General features: G+C 41.6%; 1 protein-coding gene across 1 annotated transcript in view; it reads left to right on the forward strand.

Moving 5' to 3' along the window:
• The first annotated feature begins 6,963 nt into the window (after window positions 1–6,963).
• The window catches only part of PNPLA1 (patatin like domain 1, omega-hydroxyceramide transacylase), a 73,911-nt gene continuing 57,563 nt past the window's right edge, over window positions 6,964–23,311 (forward strand). Inside the window, exon 1 of the mRNA XM_072641908.1 lies at window positions 6,964–7,836. Within this exon, the coding sequence (XP_072498009.1) occupies window positions 7,632–7,836 (205 nt within the window). The 5' untranslated portion in view covers window positions 6,964–7,631. The remainder of the gene's footprint in view (window positions 7,837–23,311) is intronic.

Genomic DNA, 23,311 nt, shown 5'->3' on the forward strand with positions numbered 1-23,311 from the left:
TTAAATCATTTTTTCCTTATACAAATGTTCTCTCCCTCCCACCACTCTCAACAATCAAACTATTTACATACAAAAGCTCAAGAACTTTACATTTGGAACCCTTCTAACAATGTGTGTATAGGTGAATCCCCCAGTTTCTCCAGGGTTTGTTGGTGCCCAATTGTTTCAGTTAGGTTTTTGCTAGAGATACTGGAGTGGTTTGCCATTTCCTTCTACAGCTCATATGACAGAGGAGGAAACTGAGGCAAACAGGGTTAAGCGACTTTCCCAGGGTCACCCCAGATAGTGTCTGAGATCAGACTTGAACTCATGAAGATGTGTTTTCCTGACTCCAGGGCTGGCACTCTATCCACTGTGCCACCTACCTGCCCATTTGGCCAAGACAGTGATGATTTTTGACAACCTGTAACTGTATTCAGATGACCCAGAAAAAATACTGAGTAGACTCTATTCCAGGGCTCAGGGGAAAAAACTTTCTGTCAATAAGAACCAATTGTGAAGTCTTGTCCCTTATTCTGTGATTTATCATAGTTAAATTAAGATAGGTATATGGTAGTTGGCAAGGAATTTTTGATTCTTTATATTCTCTACAAATCAGAGCCCTGGCTCTGATCCTAGGCAATGGCCCCTCCAGTCCAACTACGGATAAATTAAGTTATCCCCCTCAAGCATAGATTCCACACAAAACATTCCTTAAAACTATAACCATAGAGACTGAGGGTTATAGAGAAAAGGGAGGAGCAAATGTTCCTCATCTCTGACTCTCAAATGGCTACTTTTCCTGGGAGCTGTGATGATCTCTGCCAAGTTATTTCCCTTTTCTAGGGAATTCATTCCCTAAAGTTCATTTTCCTTTAAGCAATGGATTTGGAACCCTAAATTTGGAGTCAGGACCTGGGTTTGAATTCTAACTCTGCTACTTATTACCTGTGTGACCTTGGCAAGTCAATTTAAATGGACCTCAGTTTCCTCCTCAGTTAAATAGGGAGGTTAGACTAAATAATGAGCCCGTGATATTTCCTCTCACCCTCTGCACAGACACCCACTGTCACCTGCCACCCAACGTTTCAAGGTAACATCATCCTATTCCCTTCCCAAACTGGCTTTCTTTCCCAATTTCCCTATTTCTATCAAGGGTACCAGCCTTCTCCAGGTCTCCAGATTCCAAAATGCAGAGTCATCTCTGATTCATCTCTTTCCTTTATCCTCTAGATCCAATCAGACACCAAAGGCTATTGAGCCTTCATAATTGCTCTTGGTCTCATCTCTCCTTCCTCATTCCCCTGGTTGCCATCTTTACGTTGATCCTTATTACCTTACATTTGAATGTTGCAACATTCTCCTCACCAGACTTGATATTTCTGGCCTCTTTTTATACCAATCCATCTTGTGTACACAGATGGCCATCAAAATACTGCCACACGGGCTTTCATCATAGCACCTTCAGCTCGATAGCCTATAAATGGCTCTCTACATCTTTCATTGAAAGCCTGCCTCCTAAAGCAGCGTGATGTGAAGGAAAGAGCACTGGATTTGGAATCAAAAAGCCTGAGTCCAAATCCCAGCTTTGTCACTTCCTACCATTGTGACTTTGGGCAAGTCACTTAACCTCCCTGTGCCTCAGTTTCCTCAACTGTAAAATGAAGGTATTAGTCTGGATGATCTCTAAGACTCCTTGAAGCTCTAAATCTATGCTCATGGGGTTATTCTGAATCTATCCAGTTGTAACTTCCATTACCCCCAAAGGTAGGACCCTTTGAGAGTCTTATCAGTGTGCCCTTCTTTGCCTGTTGTTCCTCTAACCTGAAATGCCCTCCCTATCTCCTCATTGGCAATTCAATTCAGTTCTCATTTATTAGGCACCCACTGTGTACCAGAGACTGCCATAGATACTAGCGCCAGGGGAGATACATCTAAATTTTCTAAGGCCCTAAGCAACATCAGTGTTGCTTTCCTACTCATTAAGGTACAGTGGCTCCTTGGTATGTTGAGGATCAAATATAAAATCCTTTGTTTATCACTTAAATGTCTTTATAACCTGCCTTCTTCCTACTTTTCTAGCCTTCTTACATGTCACTTTCCCACACAAATTTCATGAACCAACTACAATAGCCTGTTTGACATTCCATCTCTGTGCCTTTACACTGGCTGTCTCCCATGCCTAGAATGCTCTTCCTCCTCTCCTTTACCTCTCAGTTTTTCTGGCTTCCTTTAAAACTTTTGCAGCCAGCCTTCCCTACTTCTCCCCAGCCACTAAAACCTTGCCTTCTGAAATTACCTACCATAGGTAGATTAGGGCAACTGGGTGGTGCAGTGGATAGAGTACCAGTGCAGAAGTCAGGAGAACCTGAGCTCAAATCTCACCTTAGACACTTGACACTCACTAGCTGTGTGACCTTGGGCAAGTCACTTAACCCCAATTGCCTCATCCTGGGTCATCTCCAGTCATCCTGATGAATATCTGGTCACTAGATTCAGATGGCTCTGGAGGAGAAGTGAGGCTGGTGACCCGCACAGTCTGCCCTCACTCAAAACAAAGTCAAATGCAAGTCATGTCATTATTTCTCTGATGGCATGGTCTTCTTCAATGAAAGAGGAACACATCACAGGTAGATTACCTACCTTCTTATCCTGTATATACCTAGCTATGTACCTGCTATCTTCCCCATTAGATTATCAGTTCTTTGAGGGTAGGGAGTGTTAGGGTAATTTTTTTTGTCTTTTTTTGTATTCCCAGCTCTTGACATTATACCTAGTAAATCCTCTCTATCCATCAAGGCCTCAATCAAATTCCCCCTTCTCCGCAAATTCTTTCCTGACTATTCCAGCCCACACAAGTCATAACACTTTTCAGAGTTCCTCCAGCATGTAGGGTTTGTGTCACATAGTTTAAGATTTAATTCTCTGATTGTTTTGGGAGTATATACTTCACCAGACCTTAAGTTATTTAATCTGTAGACTGTATCTCCACAAGGGCTGGCACAGTTTTGGGTTGGTTGACAACTGGTAGGGTCTCCAAACCACTCTCTCACCCTCCCCAGAACAAGATTTAAGATATTATTCCATGATCTTTCCTTTCAGGTTCAGACAGCAACAGGATTGTGGATTTAGAGCTAGAAGGGGCTTAGAGATCATCTGCTTCAATGCCTTCATTTTTCCAAAATAAGTCTTATTGTTGTGTTTCATTTGTGTATCAGTCATTTCTGGAAATCTCTGTCCTTGCCTTCTGAATTGAATACTTCTTGTAATCAAGAAAACGATTAACTAGAACTATCCAAAATACAGTCACAGTGTACGAAACATTGTATCCTAGAAGTCTTTTCCATCCTCTTTTCCAAGAGAAGGGAGGTACATTTCATTATCTCCAATCTCTTATTTTGTTTTTAATTAAATTTTACATTTAATTAAACATAGTCTGTCTTCTGTCCCTCCTAACACTTCCCCCCCCCCTCCAATGAAAAAGAAAGAAAAGTAAAGCTCTTGTCACAAAAAAATTTCCTGCATTGGTCATGCTCTCAATATATCTCCATCTATACTTTGAATCTATCATCTCTATTAGGAGGTGGATAGCAGGTTTTATCATAAGTCCTCTGGAATCCTGATTGGTCATTGCATATTGATCAGAGTTTGTACGTTTTTTGAAGTTGTTTGACTTTACATTATTATTATTTTTAATTGTACAAACTGTTCTCCCGGTTCTGCTCATTTCTTTCTGCTTCTATTCATACAGGTCTTCTCTGGTTTCTCTGAAACCATGCCCTTTATCATTTCTTACAGTACAATAGTGTTCCATTATATTCACATTCTATCATCTTCAGCCATTCCCCCATTGGCGGGCAGTTCTTTGCTGGAAAAAGAACTGATATAAATATTTTTGCACATATGAGTCCGTTCTCTTTTCCATAGATGACTTTGAGGTATCAGCCTTTTTTCAGTATTATTGGATCAAAGGGCAGGCACAGTTTAGTGACTCTGAGGGCACAGTTTGAAATTGCTTTCTGAAATGGTTGAACCAGTTCATAGCTCCACCAACAGTGTATCAATTATTATATCTGTTTTGCCATAACCTTTCCAGCATTTACCTTCTCCTCTTTTTTTTGAAGTCAACTTTACCAATATGATGGATGGGTATACAACCTACTAATTTTACAGGGAAGAAAAGTGGATTGTGACTCTTCCATGTAATAAGTGGGTGAGGTAGGATTTGATCCCAGTTTCTCTGACTTCAAAACTGACTTCTCTCACCATATCATGCTGCTGTTATGGGCATTAGAGGTTCTCTGGACTGTGCATGTTGAGATTGTAATAAAGGAGAGTCCTGAAGTAGGTATGATGGTAGACAGGATAAGTTTGAAGGACCCTTCCACTTCTGGGATTTAAGATCAATTAGGGCTGGGGGAGGAGGGTTTCTAAGATCAAATTCTTCAGTAGCTCCCTCTTTCCAAACTCATCCTGGCATTTAAGGCCCTCCATTATTGTCTTCCACTTTATCTTTTTTTTTTTTTTTTTGGGTGGTGGGGAAGGAACTGGGCTTGTGTATCTATTTGGTGTAAAGGACTCCCAGGGAGGAACCTCCCTCTCCCACTGCAGATTAGCTCCTGTTCTTCAAATTATAATCTTAGAGGGTTGCCTGCAGCACCAAGAAGTAAATGAACTTGCCCAAGATTACATGGCTAGTATGAATCAAGGGCAAGACTTGAACCCAGAACTTCCTCATTTTGAGTCCAGCTCTATCCATTCCTGCACTCTGCTTCCCTTCACATTACCTTTGCCATCTTACCTCATGCCACCCTCTTCCATTCACTATAGGATGCAGTTAAAAGCTATGACTCTCTGACTTTTCACATTTTTAGCTGTTCTTGATTATGCCCAGAATTTTTCCTTCTCACATTTTTTTGAGGTTATGCACCATGAAAATTTATTGCCTTTTACAAGCCCATAATTTTTTTATTACATGTAAGCAAAAATTTTTAATGTTCATTTTTAAAAAAAATTTTGAGTTCCAAATTTTCTCCCGCCCTCCTTCTCCTTCCCCCTCCTTGAGAAGGCAAGCAATTTGACATAGATTATACATATGCATTGATGTAAAACATTTTCACATTAGCCAAGCTGCAAAAGAAAACAGACAAAAAATAATAAAGTAAAAATCATGCTTCAATCTGCATTTAGACTCCATCAGTTCTGGAGGTGGATAGCATTTTTCATCATAATTTCCAATTATTTGGAATTATCTTGAATTAATTGTATTGATCAACATAGCCAAGTCATTCACAATTGATCCCTCTCACTATTCATCTGTTGAATTCCTACCCAGTCTTTATAGTCCAACTCCTCCAGTAAGTCTTATCTGCCCCCATCTCTACTAAAGCTAGTAACTTCCCTAGTTGGCCAATGTGCTTAATTCTGATGATTTTTTGTGGGGGTATTATTTCCCTATTCTTCTAAAGAGGCATCAAAACATGGTGGATAGAGAATTGGTCTCAAAGCCATGAAGATCTGGGGGTCAAGTCCTGCCTCTGATACTTACTGGTTATAAGAAAAGTTACTTCTTGGGACCTCAGTTTCCTTATCTGTAAAACTAGCATACTATAGTAGAATTTAGTAGGACTGTCACGAGAATCAAATGCGATACGTAAACTGGTCTGTGAAAATTTTAAATGGTGTTTTAAAATTTGTATTGATTTTGGGGGCATTTATATCACCATTTACAAATATGTCTCCCTTCCCCTCTCCGAAGAGCCATCTCTTTTAATAAAGAATATGAAAGAAAAATCAGTTCAGCAAAACTAACCAACACATCAGTTGAGTCTTATTGTATATGGAGCATTCCATACCCACAATACCTCAGCTCTTTGCAAATCTTAAAACATTATATGAAGATCAAGTGTTACTACATAATCTTGGACAAGTCACTTCCTTTCCCTGGGTCAAAGAAATGAAGAATGGCTCAGATGATCTTCCTGCTGTCACGATACGTGAATGTAGAACCTCCCAAGATCAAAAGCCATGACTCTAGCTCTGTTTCAACTACAAAATATGCGAGGAAGCTTCCTGTGTAGGTGGCCACCTACCAGGTGCTAGGAAAATCGTCTCCGCCCCCCCCCCCAAATTCCTAAACATCTCCCCTTCCCAGGCAGGAAACTGGTTGAAATTCTTAGGCTTTTAGAATCATTCATTTGGACTAAACATGACCATTGGTTCCCCTTTGAAGATGAGAACACCCTTGTTATTGTGTGAAGTTATTAATAACTCAGTAATAGTTTAAAAATCCATTGAGAAGGCAGTGTGTTGTAGCAGAAAGAATGCTGCCCATCAGAGGACCTCATCTTGGATTCCTTACTGTGTCACCTTAGGCAAATCACTGCCCTTCTCTATCTCAGTCTCTTCATCTGTGAATTAAAGATCAAACTGGCCTGCCTGATCTCTATCAGCTCTGATGTTTTCTGAGCTTCCTGGTCAGCAAGAGACTGTGGTTGCCTTAAGGTACAGGGGAAGCAGGTAGTTAAGATGTTAGGGGTGGTGGAAGAGAGCAGGTGTGGAGACATCTGAAGTCTAGGCTTCTAGGCAGAAATCTGGTTCTAATGGGCCCCTAGAAATAATTATGCAAGAGGAAAATGACAACAATAACAAAAAACTATAATATCTTACAGCTAGTCTCATCAGGGCCTAGTGGCCCCCAAAAGGGAAGAGGGAGGGGAGGAAGTCATTATGACACTTAATGAACAGAGATAGTTGTGGCCAGTTACAATTTTGCCTTTGACAGCTTTAAAAAAAAATGCCTCAACCACTGATTAAATTCCAGCTGGGTATAGTATAGAAGAACTAATACAAAAGGTCGAGAAATAGAGTTGGTTTTTAAAAGGCCTAGGGAGTGAAGTCTGTGGATAGCTCCTACCTGTGTGGGGAGTGGGAGTGTGGGGAGGAGCATGGATGTCACAAGCCCTGTAAACAAGGTCTCCTTCTGCCTCGTTAACCATTGCACACCTCCGGCCGCACTTCCTGCGATCGGGCCACCTTCCCGCAGGAGAAATGCCAACCCTTTAACTCACTCCCTCACTCAGCATCGCAGCAGCACGGTGCTAGGAAGGGAGACACCCACCCGCAGATAACCATCACCTGGGTTTGCAACAGGCTGAAGATTTGACACTAGTTAGTGGCAGGTCGTCTGAGCATGGTTGAACTTGGGGAGCCCTGAGCTGCTCCTCTAGTGGGGATCTCAAGGGATCTCCTACCACTGTCCCCCACTTCCACCCCACCGCGTGGGCCAGGGCTCAAATCCCCCCAAAAATGGGCTCGGGAGAGAGCTGACAGTGCGATTATATCAGGCGCTGGGATCGTGCAACCGGGACGCCGCCTGCACTGGCTCGACAGGGATTCCTGCTTCCCCAGCCAGAAGCCTGCGGTTTCAGGCACCACCGTAGTGGTGGCTGCTGCCTTCAGACCGAAATTAACTCCGGCCGAGCCGGCCCGGGAGGTGCCGAGCCAGCCGTCCGGCCCACATCAGGCGCCTTGTCGGCTCCAGGGAGGCCCCAGCTTGTCCCGACAGGACGAGACAGGCGAGGGACTCTTGGAAGGCGAGGGCTCGAGGCTGATTCCTCCCCCTCGAGGGAGGCCCACCCGTAGCTGCAAAGATGATGGAACAGGTCTTTAAGGGGGACCCCGATACCCCGCATTCCATCTCCTTTTCGGGCAGCGGCTTTCTCTGCTACTATCAGGTGGGAGCCGTGGATGCTTTCCGAGACCTGGCGCCCCGCATGCTGGATACGGCTCATCGTGTGGTCGGGACGTCAGCCGGCTCGGTGGTGGCTGCCCTGACCGTGTGCGGCATTGGCATGAGTAAGGAGTTTATTCTACTTTCCCTACACCCCTGGTGAATCCTCTGGCAGGAAGCCTGGCTCTGGGTGCCGGCAAAGCACTCTGAAGTAGGCATTTGGGAACTGGAGGAGGTCCGAGCACATTCCAGGAGGGGAAAGCCAGTCACCGGGGTGAGGGCAGGGGCCCCTGCCTCTCTTTGTTAGTTTGGGCAAATGACTCCCTCCTCCCCTGGCTTTCCTATGCATAATAGAAATCACAAACGCTGGCTTCCAGGAAAGACCTTGTGTTTGAAGGCAAAGGAGCACTGCTTTAGGACTGAAAGGGACAGAAGAGATTATCTACTCCCACCTTCTTTTACAGACAAGGAAATGGAAGCCCATAGGGATTAAAAAGTCACTGTCCAAGGTAAATGGTATCAGGGAAAAGAGTCTGGAGCTGAAGGATATGTATGACTTTAGGCAAGTCACTTGACCTCAAGGCCTCAGTTTTCTTATCTGTAAAAAATAATAAGTTCAAGTCCCTGCTTTTTGACAGATTAGTTGTAAGATCTCTTGACTTTGGTTTCCTCATCTATAAAATAAGATGCTTGGATCAAGGTCCCTTCTAGCTCTAAATCTATATAATGAGTGACAGCGATGGGATTTGAACTCAGGTCTTCCGACTTCCAGCATTCTTTTCACTCAACTTTGCTGAGAGTAGGAAATGACTTCAGAAATTGGCTAATCTGCGGTTTCCCTCACTCAAAGAGCCTTGAAATATTTCAAATGATCGTTGGATTGAAAGCTGAAATAGATCATAGATGTCATCTAGGCATACATATCTCATCTTGGGGCAGTCAGGTGGTGCAATGGATAGAGCACCAGTCAGGAAGACCTGAGTTCAAATGTGGCCGCTTCCTAGTTGTGTAACCCTGTGTAAGTCACTTAACCCTCTTTGCCTCAGTTTTTTCATCTGTAAAATGAGCTGAAGAAGGAAATGGCAAACCAGTCCAGTATCTTTGCCAAGAAAACCCCAAATGGGGTCAAGAATCAGAGATGACTGAACAACAAAGTCCAGTTCCCCAATATTTCCTCATTTCCTTTTTCTGAAGAGGGTTACTAGGTAGATCTGAGGGGAAGGAGTTAGACTTAGTATTTCCTGATTTCAGAAAGACATTTGACATATTCCTATAGGAACAGCCACCTGATGCAGTGGATAGAACACTGGGTTTAGAATCACGAAGTCAAGTTAAAATTCAGCTCAGACATTTACTAGGTGTGTCATTCTAGACAAATTACTGTCTGCCTCGGTTTTCTCGACTGTAAAATGAGGATCATAAGAGCATCTACCTCATAGGGTTGTTGTGAGGACAAAATGAGGTAGTATTTGTAAAGTACTTGGCACAGTGCCTGGCACTTGAAATAAATTCTTATCCACTTACCCCTACATCCTTGTGGACAAATTGGAGAGATGTGGTTTGAATGAGAGTACAGCTCAGTGGATTTGGAACTGATTGAAAGTCTAGATTTAAAAAAAATAAGAGTGATAGAAGAAACATAGAAGGAGATAAATCCAAAGGATGTTCCCAGAGATGCTTCTTTAGAGCCCCGAGCTCATCAACCTTTTTATCAATGACTTACGTAGAGAGAATGTTCATTAAATTTATGAATGACATAAAACTGGGAGGGATGGCTAACATATTGGATGACAAATTTAGAATAAAAAAACTAACTTGTTCAAAACAATGGATATAATTGGAGAAGATGAAACTTAATAGGGATTAATACAAAGTTCCATGTTTGGGTTGTAAAAAAATCCATTGCCCAAGTAAGGGAAGGTAACCGGCTGGGTGTGTATATGTGTGTGTGTGTGTGTGTGTGTGTCTGAACTTGATACTAGTCAATAATGTTCCATTAACTAAGAAAGCTAATATCATCTTAGGTTGTATTAATAGATGCATAATCCCTGAAAAAAGGAATGTAAAAGAACCATTGTGCTTTGCCCCAGTCAGACCTCCTCTAAAGTACTTAGTATGGTCCTGGTTGCTGTATCTTAGGCAAAATATTGACAAACTGGAGAATTTTCAAAGGAGGGTAACTTAGATGGTGAGGGAGCTGAAAATTATAAAATCAGAGGTTTGGTTAAAAGAACTAGGGATAGTTAGCCTGAAGCAAAAACTGAAAGCTGTCTAGGTATTTCAAAGGTTGTTATGTGCAAGAGACAGTAGATGTGTTTTGCTGGGTTCCAGAGGACAGCACTAGGAACAGTGTGGGGAATTTAGAAAGAGATGGAGGGAAAAACTTCTGAGCTATTAGAGCTGTTCCCAAGTAGAAACATATGACACCTGCTTGGCATTTTCAGGATATGGTACGTTCCTTATTTATGGTGATCTTTTGAATCTGGATGATCCACTGGCTGGGTATGTGGAAGGGGATTCTTATACAGGTTTAAGTTAGACTAGTTAGACTGGCATTCCTTCTAATTCTAAGAGCCTGTGATTCAAACTGTGCATATTGATAGCATCCATGCAGGCTCTTCAGGGTTAGGGGAAGGGAAGAGAAAGAAGGGAGAATGGAACAACCTTGGGAGAATGGAACAACCTTGGGATAAAAGGGAATTCATGAGGAAAATGATGGTATGAAATTGAAGAAGTTAAGCCTTCATACTTGCTGAGAAACAGTGTGCCAGAGTGACTAGAGAGCTAGTCTCAGACCAGAGAAGACCATGGTTCCAGTCCTCCCCCTGATACATATTTGCTGTGTGACTGGGGCAAGTTTTTTTAACCTCTCAGTGCTCTAAGCAATAATATGATAATAGCAATTATAGCTGGCATTCATAGAGCCTCAATACTACACCAGGAATTTTAAGATTATTATCTCGATTGAACCTCTCAAAAAGCCTGGGAGGTAGATGCTATCATGATCTCCAGTTTATACTTGAAGAAACCGAGGCAAACAGAAGTTAAGCGACTCACCCAAGGTCACAAAACTAGGTGGGATCTGAACTCATGTTTTCCTGAATCTAGACCCTTCACTCTATTGACTGCACCACCTAGCTGCCTGCCTTCAAAACTAAATTGCAGTGAAGTTGTTGACCAGCATTGGTAGAGGGAGCCTTTTCATTTGGGAGTCCTTTGTATCCATGGTATTACAGGTTTATACCCTATCCAGGGATGGGGAACTTGTGGCCTTGAAGCCACATGTGGCCCTCTAGGTCTGTAAGTGTGGCCCTTTGACAGAAGTCAAAGGGCCACATTTGAGGACCTAGAGAGCCACACATCGTCTTGAGGCAGCAGATTTCCCACCCCTGCACTTATCCTTTTATGCTGGACACTTTTGTGCTTAGTATTTTGATGTATGCATAATTTAAAATTTATTATTTTAAAACAGAAAATATTGCTGTTGTAGGAATTGTTTCATGAAACCCTTGTTCAAATCATGTGGCACCTCAGAATTCTGTGGAAAGAAATTTAGGAAATTCTGATCTACCCTAAGGCCCTATTTCACATTTTTGTTGTTGTTCAGTCATTTCAGCCATGCCCAGCCCTTCATAACCCGCTTTGGGATTTTCTTGGCAAAGATACCAGAGTGGTTTGTCATTTCTTTCTGCAGCTCATTTTATAGATGAGGAAACTGAGGCAAATAGGATAAAGTGACTTGCCCAGGGTCATATAGCCAGTAAGGGTCTGAAATCAGATTTGAACTCAGGTTTTCCTGATTCCAGGTCTGGCACTCTATCCACCTGGCCACCTAGCTGCCCTTTAGTCTTTCACATAGCAGGAAACTAAGTCACACCTTCTAATAACAGGGAGATGATAACTCCTTCTGCCTTGATCATACCACATCTAGAATATTGTGTTAATTCTGAGCATCACAATGTAGGAAGGTTGTTGACAAGATGGAGAACATCTCAGCATTCTTTAAGGCTTCTTAGCAAGTCTTGAATTCATGTCATGGGAGGATAGACTGAAGAAAATGGGGCTGTTTAAACAGAAGAGAAGGCTTGGGGGATACATTACAACTGTCTTCATGAAGGTTCAATATATATGAAGATGGGGGTAGGGATGGGGGGGAGCAGAGGTCAGAATCAGGAGCAGTGGGTTAAAGTTGTAAAGAGTTAAATATAGGCACCAAATCAAAAATACTTCCTGATGATTAGAGCTATCTAAAAATAAATGGATGGAGTTGGAATGTAGAGCAAAGCAGACTATTTTCTATTTTGTTTTTTTTCTTTCTCATGGTTTCTCCCATTTGTTATAATTCTTCTATGCAACATGACTAATGTGAAAATGTGTTTGACAGGAATGTAAGTGTAGAGCCCATATCAGATTGCATGCTGTCTTGGGGAGGATGGGGGAGAAAATTTCAAACTTATGGAAGTGAATGCTGAAAACGAAAAATAAATAAATTGAAAAAAAGGATAAAAAAACCCCAAATAAACAAAAACATTCCCTGTCCAAAAAAAAAAAATGAATGGACTGTCTTGGAAGGTGATGGATTCACCATCATTGGAGGACTTCTGGCAGAGGCTAGATGACCACTTGTCAAGTATGTTATGGTGGAGATTCCTTGTAGGTATGAGTTAATTCAACCCATATACCCATGCCACTGGGTATAGACAGCTGCTGAGGTCTTCCCCAACTCTCAGAATTCTGTGATTCTTTGAGACTCAAAGATAGATGGGAAACGACTTGGCAGGATCATATAGCTTAATAGGGGCTGAGCTAGAATTTGAACGTGTGTCTCCTGACTTCCAATCCAGGAATCTTTCCACTGAATTACACTATATAGTCCTCTCTGTGTTAGGATTTGAGGGGAACTGGAAATGTTGTCCTAACTCCTAAATATTACCTCCAAAGATGATTGAAATTCCACTACTGGAGAATCATTTTCCTAGATTAGCACTCTGCCTGGTGGCCTCTATTAAAACACGAAGACCCTTGGAAGGTGCAACACTTTAATGGAAATTAATAAGAATAATGACAGGTAATATTTATATAATTCTTACAATTATTATCTTCATTTAATCCTTGCCATAACCCTGGAAGATAGGTGTTATTATTATCCCCATTTTACAGATGAAGAAATTGAGTCTTAAGTAGGTTTTGTGTTTTAAGAGGTTAAGTGTTTTGTCCAGGGTCACACAGCTCTAAACTTCTGAGGTCTTAGGTCTTCCTGACTCTGTGCCTGACAGTCTATCCATTGTGCCATCTAGATGATCTCCATTTGCTTTATCAGATCAGCTTTCCTTATGTTAGAATAGATAGAAGTAAGCTGAAATCAGTGGGTACCTGGTTGAGCTGTAGGGTAGAAAGAACATTGGATTTACAGTAAGAGAACTCAGACTCAAATCTCACTTCCGCCATTTACTAGTAGTGTGACTTTGGGCAGGTCACTTAATATCTCTGAGACTCAGTTTTCTCATCTGAAAAATTATTGGCTTGGACTATATAGCTGCCAAATTCCCTTTTAATTCTAAATCTAAAAATCTCAGTGTAACTTAAAACCTTAACAGCTTTAAACACACACATGCACGTATATATACATATACATATATGTAAGTATATATGCACATAATATGTATATATATGTGTGTCTATACATATAGCTCTATCTATATCTGTATGTATGTAGGTATGTATCTACTATGATCTAGCTATTGACCCTGGCTTTGCTCTCTATTCTGTTATTTTGGGCAAATCTTTTTCCCTCTCTAGGTTTGTTTCTTGGTCTATAAAATGAACGGGTTAGATTTAATATACTCTTCTAGTTCTAGCTCCTGTAATTTTAATTGATTTAAGAAACATTTAATAATTGTTTTTTATGAACAAGTCACTATGTGAGGTGTTGATTTGGATTTTAAAGGCTAGCAACAAACAGGCAGTTTCTGCCTAGAAGGAGTTTACCTTCTACTAGGGAGATAGAACAAGGTCAGAAAATACAAAACTAACTGTACTCATCATGGTAGGGATCAGGGAAAGCTCAAGGTAGAATCCCTTAAGATGCTGAGGACAGAAAGATGTCTCAAAAATCCATGTTCTGCATTACAGGAATATGTGGCCAGCAGCATGAGGGGACAAACTGAACTAATGTAACTACTAAAAATAAAAACTGGGTGGTGAGGTATGGTAGAAAGATCCCTAACTTGGGAATCAAAAAATGTGGACTCCAATTGTAGTGCTGACATTTTCCAGCTGTGTGACCTTGGACAATTTAGAAGGTTTCTGGTAGGAGGGGGCCTCTGACTGGAGCCTTGGAGAATGATAAGAATCCCTAAGAGTTAGAGGGGAGGCCTTCTTTCAGTCCAGGCATGGGGGAAGAGTTTGTGCAAAGGCACAGAGATAGAGATGGGATGCTGAGTTCAGGAAACAGTCTAGTTTGTCTAGAATTTAGAGTGTGTGAAGGGGAATGATGTGAAATAAGGCTGGAAAGGGAGGCTGGAGCCAGAATGTAGAGGATTTAATATGCTGTGGTGATGGAACAGAAGGTGCTGACAAGAAGAGAGAGAGAGAGAGAGAGAGAGAGAGAGAGAGAGAGAGAGAGAGAGAGAGAGAGAGAGAGAGAGAGAGAGAGAGAGAAAGGAAGAGGGGGGGGGGGATAGGGAGGGAGAGAATAAAGGGTTTAGGGGATGCCAAAGACAAATTTAACTTCCAGGCTTTCCTGGAGTGAGTCTTGTTAACTCTAGAATTTAGAGAGATTCTGAGAAGGTTCTCATTGAAAAAGTAGAGTTGAGAGTGGATTGTTGTTGTGTTTGTCCTTTATTTTCGTAGAGGACCATGATGTCAGGAAAATGATGACATGACTTGCAGTTGACATTGTTTTGAGTGAGGGAGGGCTGTGCAGGTCACCAACCTCGCTTTCTTCTCCTGAGCCATCTGGATCCAGTGACCAGATATTCATCAGAATGCCTGGAGATGGCCCAGGATGCAATGGGAGACCCCAACCCTTTTAGTCTAAGGCCTTTTCAGGTACCCACTTAAAGTGAGGTAATACATTGGACTCCTGAATCAGCGCTTTTTCCATGGTACTACCCTTTTGTAATTGTTGTTAAGATCTATGATTTCCTGGTAAGGAAATTCCCTACACTAAGGAAGACTGGCAATTCCTCTATAATGTAACATTTTAAAGAGTTGCCTGGGGGCCACAAAAAGTTGCCAGGTCCACAAAACCAGTCTTCCTGATTCCAAAGTGGACTCTCTATGCCTACCTTGTCAAGATACCTTTACATGTATAGTTTAGCAAGAATTTAAAAAAATAGTTTTCTGGACATCAGCAACAGCAGATTATTTATTTAGCAGAGAATTTAAATAACCCAGTCTCATAAAAAGAAATTGAATAAGCCATATGGGAAATCCCAAAGGAAAAGAAAAAATAACCACTCTCTGATCACATTTCTATAGATCAGCATTGTTAGAAATAACTTTATGATCTAATAATAGTTTAGTGAGGTGGACAGAGCAAGAATTGATATCCACATTTGTAGATGAAGAAACTGAAGTTCATATTGGTGAGGTGACTTTGCCAAGGTCACACAGCTGATAAGTAGGACTGATGAGAAATAGGACTGAAATCTATTTCTTCTGCTTTCCTAAGAGTTCTGAGCTTTTATTTTGTCTTATTCTGTTGGAATTTTATTGCCACCAAAGGCATCTAGAGTGACCAAGTGGATGGAGTGCTGGATCCAGAGTTAGGAAGGCTTGAGTTCAAATCCTTCCTCATGATGAGTTCCGGGTACACCCCAAGAATGTTGGGGTGCCATCTGAAATGATGGAATATAGACATGTGGATCCTAGTGTTTTGAAAGCATTCATATTCACTCAGACAGCCTCCAACTTCAAGAAAGGCATTTATTGGGGTGATGCACCCAAGTGGTCATGCTCTCTGTGAGCAGGTCCTGTTCCCTACTACATGTGGGAGGCAGAGCCTAGGCAGCAAGCCCTGCTCTCCTAAGGGAGCTTGACCCTGCTTCTCATAGCAAGAATTTTATTTTATTTTTATTTTTTTCATAGCAAGAATTAAAATTTTTTTTAAAGGGCCATTATTGAGATTAGGTGTCTGATTTAAATATAATTTTATGGAAGATGGGGGAAGGGGATATCATGTCAAGAAGAACAGGAAAGGGGGAAGAGGAGGATTACTCCAGAATGTCACCTAGTTCATACAGATAAGCTAAGAGAATAGGAAAGGGGAGGGGAGATTGTCAGGTTAATTGGGTGTGTTTTGTGAAAGCACACAGATAAATCCATAGTGGGGGTATCAATGCACAGTCTTCTTTGATCACTTTTCGGGCCGTCATACCCCGAATCTTATCTCCTATCTCACATCCTGCATCCTGCTTGCTCCATCAGCCTCTAGCACTCCTGTCTGCCTCACCCCATCTTTCAGATGCTTGCTGGCTGATTGATCCTGGGCAAGTCACTTAACCTCTGTTTGCCTCAGTTTCTCCTCTATAAAATGGGTATGATATTAGTATCTGCCTTACATGGTTGACGTAAGGATGAGAATGAAGACCGGACTGATTTTACTGAGTCAGGGCCCTCCTAAATGAGGAAACTCATCACTAATTCAAATCTGCCCTTTTCTCTGCTAACTGTAGCTTCAGAGAGCTTCCTAGAGCACTGAGAGGTTAAGTCCATCTTGTATAGCTGAACTCAGGCCAGTTCTCTAGCCATCAGGTCCCACTGCCTCTTTTGTATTTTATCTTATGACAATAAAAGGATATAAACACTTTGTAAATGTTTAAGTTCAACATAAGTGTTAACTTACTGTTATTATTTTTTTTAAATTTTTATTATCCAAACCCTTTGCTAACAAGCCACGTCCTGGAATGAGACTCAGGGGTCAGCCTCTCTGGGCACTGGGTCCTTGGCTTAACTTCCCTAGGTTAAAGACCTGTGGCACAAATGCCAATCTCTCCTTGTACATTACCACGTTATCTAGGCACCACTCCCTCACTGTTGTAACAAACATTTATTAGGTATTCAATGTAGGCAGAAAAATGTACAACCAGCTGGGGAAGTTACAGAGTTTTGATAAGACTGGGGATGGGCCTCACAAAGACTCTATCAGGGAGATAAAACACCAAGGCAGCTGTAATACATCCCTACTGTTTAGTCTTCAGTCTTCAACTCCTTTGGGGGTTTTCTTGGCAAAGACACTGGAGTAGTCTGCCATTTCCTTCTCCAGCTCATTTTACAGATGAGGAAACTGAGGCAAACAGACTTGCCCAGGGTCACACAGCTAATAATTGTCTGAACTCAGGCCTTCCTGACTCCAGGCCCAATAGTCCATCTGCTGAGTCACCTAGCTGCCCATAATGTTTACTACCCTGGGATGAAGATGGGGAGGAGGTGTTAAAGAAAGTACTGCATGGACTTAGAGGGTCGGTCATCCCTGACTTGAGCATCAGAGGAGACTTCCTGCAGGTGAGGTTGGAGTTAACCTTTTAAAGGATGGTTTGATATTCAGCCCATAGGGCAGGAGGGTAGGGAGAGAAGGGAACAAGCATTTATTAAACACCTACTATGTGTCAGGCAGCATTCCAGCTGCAGAGAACACCTGTTTCTGCCTAACTAAAGCTTAGACCACAACCTTGTAATTTCCTAGATATTTTATTAAGAAAGGAAAGGAGCAGTACACAGAAATAAGAAGGGTTCTCTGATGGCTTCTAAGTGGTACAGTGGATAGTGCTACACTTGAAGTGAGGAAGATCTGAGTTCCAATTCTAACTCAGACACTTGTTAGCTTAATGACCCTGGGCACATCATTTAAATTCTCTGTGCTTCAGTTTCCTTACCTTTAAAATTAGAGGATTGAGCTTAACCTCCAAAGTCTCTTCCAACTCCAAATCTGTCATCTCATGATCTTGCCTCAGAGCTTTCCTCGCTGTGTAAAGTCACTTCAATGCTCTCAGCCTCTATTTCTTTCTCTGTAAAATGGGGATAAGAAGAACTCATACCTCCCAAGGTTGTTGTGAGAATTCATTAAAATAATATATATGAATATATATGTTATCCTCTAGTACGTGGGAAGGGATGTGGGGAATTATCCGAGTTTTGTCTGCATGGCATGGTGGGTAGAATGTTATACTTGGAATAAGGAACACCTGAATTTGAATCTTGCCTCAGACGCTTGTACCCTGTGTGACCTTAGACAAGTCACTTCACAAATCATTCAGTTTTCTCCTCTGTAAAATGGAAGGGAGATGTTAATAATTGCAGGAGATGCTCACTAGACTGTTACCAGGATGAAATGAGTCTATCAATCAATCAACAAGCATTTATTGACCACCTACTATGTGCCAGGTACTGTGCTAAGTGCTGGGGATACAAAAAGACAGTCCTTACCCTCAAGGAGCTCACATCTAATGGGGAGGCAACATGAGAACAGATTTGTACAAAACAAACTGTATACAGAATAAATAGAAATGGCCTGAAGCTTGCGCAAAAGGCAATGATTATAGTAACATAAAATTGTAATAATATATTATATATAATATAAAATATAATAACATATGATTGTTATTATGTTGTGCCTGAAGCTCTCAATGCAATCAATTCTGTGTCCCTAACTAAGCTCTCTTTGTGAAGGGTTCAAGAAACCACCACCCCCAGTCCTTTCTCCCCCTGCCCCCTCCCCGGCCCTCAAGGATCTGACCTTCTAGTTGGGTAGATAGGGCTACACATACAAGGAAATGAAGACTGGAAGGAGATTGCATGTAAGCAAGGGGAAAATTTAAGTGTCACTGATGAGAAGGGTTCAAATAACTGACATTTATTGGTCCTTTCAGATCGACTAAGCTTGTTCAAATCTTTGTACAACTTGCTTCTTTTGACTCCAAGTTCAATTGCCCCTTTCCCTGCAGCATAATTGTATGGGTGGTGAGAAAGCAGAGGTAGAAATGACATGGGAAAATCTCTTAAGAGGATGGCAGGGTCAAGTGAAGGTTTTTTAAAGATGGAGAAGACCTCACTTACTTTGGGGGAAAGATTAAAAATGGGATAATGAGGAAGTGGTTAATAGGATAAACTTTCAAAATAAAAATGCAATAAAGGTTTATTTGTTAATATAAAAACAGTAGTTTTTTTTTGGTTTTTGTTACTATAATAATATATAGTTTCTATATTATTTATGTATTTATATATAATATATATAATCAGAAATAGTTTTTGTTACTATAAAAATAAAAGAATACTTTTCTTGAGGAGTACAAAAAAGGCAGTAAGCTAGATGTGGTCCACTGTGACAATTTGCTGCCCTCTGCTATAGAACAATGCTATTAATAGTGATTCAGAACTTTGACATCCTAGCAACTCTCCCCAGTCATGTGATGCTAAAAAAAGCTGGAGAAAATAATGAAATCAGACTGCCTGGGTCCGCTATAAGTTTATGTTACTTAATCTCAACTGCACCAGGGCAAGGCAATGCTTTTATACCTCAGGTCTTCCCCTCCCAGATTGATTCTTTTGTGAGGGCAAACTAGGCCATCTTTTGCCTCAAAATCTTACCTAGCCTTTAATTATTGAATGGGCATTGCCTCAGACAAACTGAAGCCTGGGAAAGACCTTAGTTTAAAAAGGTCAAGGTCTCCTATGGCATCTGGGGCCATCACCCATTAGTTATCTTGATCTATGTCAAGTATATGTAGATATGATTTTATGAAAAAGGAGAGAGCTGTAATATCTAGGGGGAATCAGCAAAGGCTCTTTATAGGAGATTACATTTGAGTTGAGCCTTGAATGAAGCTAGGTGTTCTAAGAGACAGTGACAGGTGGAGTATGCATTGCAGGCATGGTGGAGGGGGATAGCCTAGGCAAAGTGATGGAGACCAGAAATGAAATACTGAGTTCATGGAACAGCAAAAAGGTCCAATTTGGTGGAAACTAGCATATGTGAAGGTGAATGACCTGAAATAAATCCTTACAGGCAGATGAAAGGGCTTTTTGAAAGACTTTAAATGTCCATCTGAGGAGTTTGTACTAATGAAAGAGGTGATCAATGAGTGTCAAATGTTTCACAAATGTTTAAACCTTACATGGGCAGCTAGGTGGTGCAGTGGATAGAGCACTGGGCTTGGAATCAGGAGGATTCATCTTCATAATCCAGCCTCAGACATTTACTAGTTGGCAATTCACTTAACCCTGTTTGCCTCAGTTTCCTCATATGTAAAATGAACTGGAGAAAGAAAGAGCAAACTATCACAGTATCTTTGCCAAGAAAACCCCAAATGGGATCATAAAGAGTCAAACACAACTGAAAAACAACTGAACAACAATAAGCCTTACATAGATGTGATGTAAAAGTGATATTAGATTAGCCCAAAGGCACTGGAAGATTCTTGAACAGAGGAGTAACATGACCAGACTGGTATTTTAGGAAGATGATTTTGGTAGTTGTGTGGAGGATTTATGGGAGAATCAGAGGGACTGGAAACAGTGAGAACAATTAGGAGGCCACTGTAGTAGTCCATGGGATAAAGGGTAGTAAAGGTTGTCAGAGAAGGAGGTGGAAATCGAGTCACTAAGACTTGACAGCTGATGAATATGGGGAATGAGAGACAGTGAAGAGTAAAGGATAATGGAGTTGGAAAACCCGAATGTCTAGAAGAATGTAGTTGTTGTGTTTGTCCTTCGTTCTCCAATAGGACCATGACATCAAGATGATGACATGCCATTGACTTTGACTTGAGTGAGGGAAGACTGTGCAAGGTCACCAACCTCACCTTCTCCTGCTGAGCCATCTGGGTCCAGTGGCCAGATATTCATGAGGACGAGTGGAGACGCCCCAGGATGGAAAACGGGACCTTGGCCATTTTAGGCTAAGGTCTTATCAGATTCTCATTTGGAGTGAGATATACCCATTCAATGCATAGGCCTCATTAAGTAGTTACTCAAGGGATGGCCTTTTTTAAGAAGAAAAATAATAATAATAAAATCAAACTGGGAGGGGAAGACCCTCAGGGTTCCTGAGTAAAAGAGAAGCAGGTGCCCTCTACAGAAATAGGGAAATTTGGAGGAGGGAACAGATTAGGGGAGGGGAAAGGGGAAATGAATTCTATTTTGGATATGCTGTTTGAAATGTCTAGACTCTGACTACTGACCTCCCTCATTTCCTTTAAATCTCAATTAAAACCCCACCTTGAGAAAGACCTCTCTCAAGAACTTTGGATTTGATTGTGCGACATGGGAGACACTGGTACAGGATAATTTAACATGGCATGCCCACATCAGAAGGGGTACTCTGCTCTATGAGCAAAGCAGAATTGAAAAAGCACTAAGGAAACGTAGGATGTGCAAATTTGGAGTATCCATCCCAAATGTTCACATGGACTGTTTGTGCCCTGTCTGTGGCAGAGCATTCTGAGCTTGTATTGCTCTGATCAGCCCCAGTCAGACACAATAAAACTTGACTTCATCATGGTGATGTTATTTTGGTCCTCTTCGAGAACAAAGGACAACAACCAACCAACTTTCCTTGACAAAACCCCACCTTAAGAGGTATTAATACTTCTTAAGGTACTAGAACACCTTCCCTTTATCAATTATCTCCTATTTATACAGTATATACCTGACTTTGTACAATTTGTTTGCATGCTGTCTCTCCCACTAGATTGTGAGCTTCTTGAGGGCAGGGACTGTCTTTGCCTCTTTTTGTATCCCCAGTGCTTAGCATAGAGCCAGGCATTCAGTAGGAGCTTAATAAATGCTTATTTAGTTGAATTGGTGATGTGGGACTGGAATTCAGGAGGAAGACTAGGGCTGAATATCTCATTCTGGGAATCATCTGCATAGAGATGATCACTGAACCCATGGGAGCGCAGATGAACTTGAGAGACAGGGGTAGAAAGAACTTCGAGAATCACTCACAGTTAGGGGGAGTGATATGGAGCATAAATACAGCAAAGGAGTCTGAGAAGGGGTGGTTAGACAGATAGGAGGCAAACCATGAGAAGGAAGTGTAGCAACACAGGGAGAAGAAGAGTGCTCAGGAGAAGGGAAAAGTCAAGTGTCAAAGGAGGATGAAGGCTAAAGTCTAGCAACGAAGAGATCACTGTACACTTAGAGACAGTAGTTTCAGTCTGTGATGGGCTTGGACCAAGGGGTGAGAAGTGAGTGGGAGGATAGGAAGCAGAGGCAAGGAATGCAACAGCTGGACTCTTCTCCTTTTTTTCTTCCTTCCTTCCTTTCTTTTTCTTTCCTTCTTTCTTTCTTCCTTCCTTCCTTTTTTCCTTCCTTCCTTCCTTCCTCCCTCCCTCCCTCCCTTCCTTCCTTCCCTCCTTCCTTCCTTCCCTCCTTCCTTCCTTCCTTTGTTTATTCCTTCCTTCCATCCTTCCTTCCTCCCTTCCTTCTTTCCTTCCTTCCTTCCTTCCTTCCTTCCTTCCTTCCTTCCTTCCTTCCTTCCTTCCTTCCTTCCTTCCTTCCTTCCTTCCTTCCTTCCTTTGGATGAGAACAGCAATGACAACAACCATAATAACATCCAGCATTTACATTGACATGGGTGTTTAAAAGTTTGCAAAGCACTTTACTCGTATGATCCCATTTTATCGTCACAACAACCCTGGACAGTGAATAAGAAAAGGATGGTAGCCAGAGAAGATAGCTTGAGGAGACACTAAGGTCAAGTGAAGATTGGTTTTGTTAGTTTGGTTTAAAGTGTAGGGGTGACCTGGCCACCATTTGTAGGTACCAGAGAAGGAGCCAGAGGAGATGAGAGGAAGAGAGTCCTGACTAAAGTTATCAGGGACCTGGAGGAGATGAGAGGAGATGAGATCCAAAGGGACAAGTAAAGTACGGGTCTCACCAAGAGTCAAATTTAAATCTGATGTATGGAAAAAAAATTTTTTTAAGAAAAGCAATGAGATCCAAACAAAGGTGGAATGAGATTCCTCTGGAGGTAATGGGTTCCCACTCATATGAAGGCGTTAAGTAGATGACTACATGTTGGGTGTGTTATGGGAATTCTTGTTTGAGTATGGGTTGGACTCTGTGGCTGCTGAGGTGCCTTTTCCAAGTTGAAAATTCTGATTTTTCCTTTTAATCTTCTGTTTCTGAGTTCTGGGTGCATTCCTATTGAAAGTCTAAGGGTGTGCCCCCAGAGATGAAATCACAAATCCCCAAAAAGTTTCTTTGTTTAAATACAGATGTTCCTTGTTAAAGCCCTTCACTCTTAAGTAGTTGAACAATCCCTTCTTTACTCTATCAGTTTACCACCCACCAACAAAGGACTGGGCCAAATGGAGAAATGTAATCATCCCTGACTGAGGTTGCTTTTCCTGGAGGAGCTGCACATCTGGGACCTGAGATCACCTATCTCATTATATGGGTGATGTTCAGAAGCAAATTAGGTCAACCAAGGTTCTTAATTCCTCATCCATTGCAATGTGGTGATAGAGACGCTTGGCTCTGGTTTAGAGAACAAGGCAGTGTGGTCAGTTGTAATGAACTTTGTTTCTTTCTCAAGGCAGAAAGGAGACTTGGGTTTTAGTCCCACTCCACTGTTAACCCCAGATAAATCACTGC

Source organism: Notamacropus eugenii, chromosome 2 (assembly GCF_028372415.1).
Source record: "Notamacropus eugenii isolate mMacEug1 chromosome 2, mMacEug1.pri_v2, whole genome shotgun sequence".
NCBI classification, from domain to species: domain Eukaryota; kingdom Metazoa; phylum Chordata; class Mammalia; order Diprotodontia; family Macropodidae; genus Notamacropus; species Notamacropus eugenii.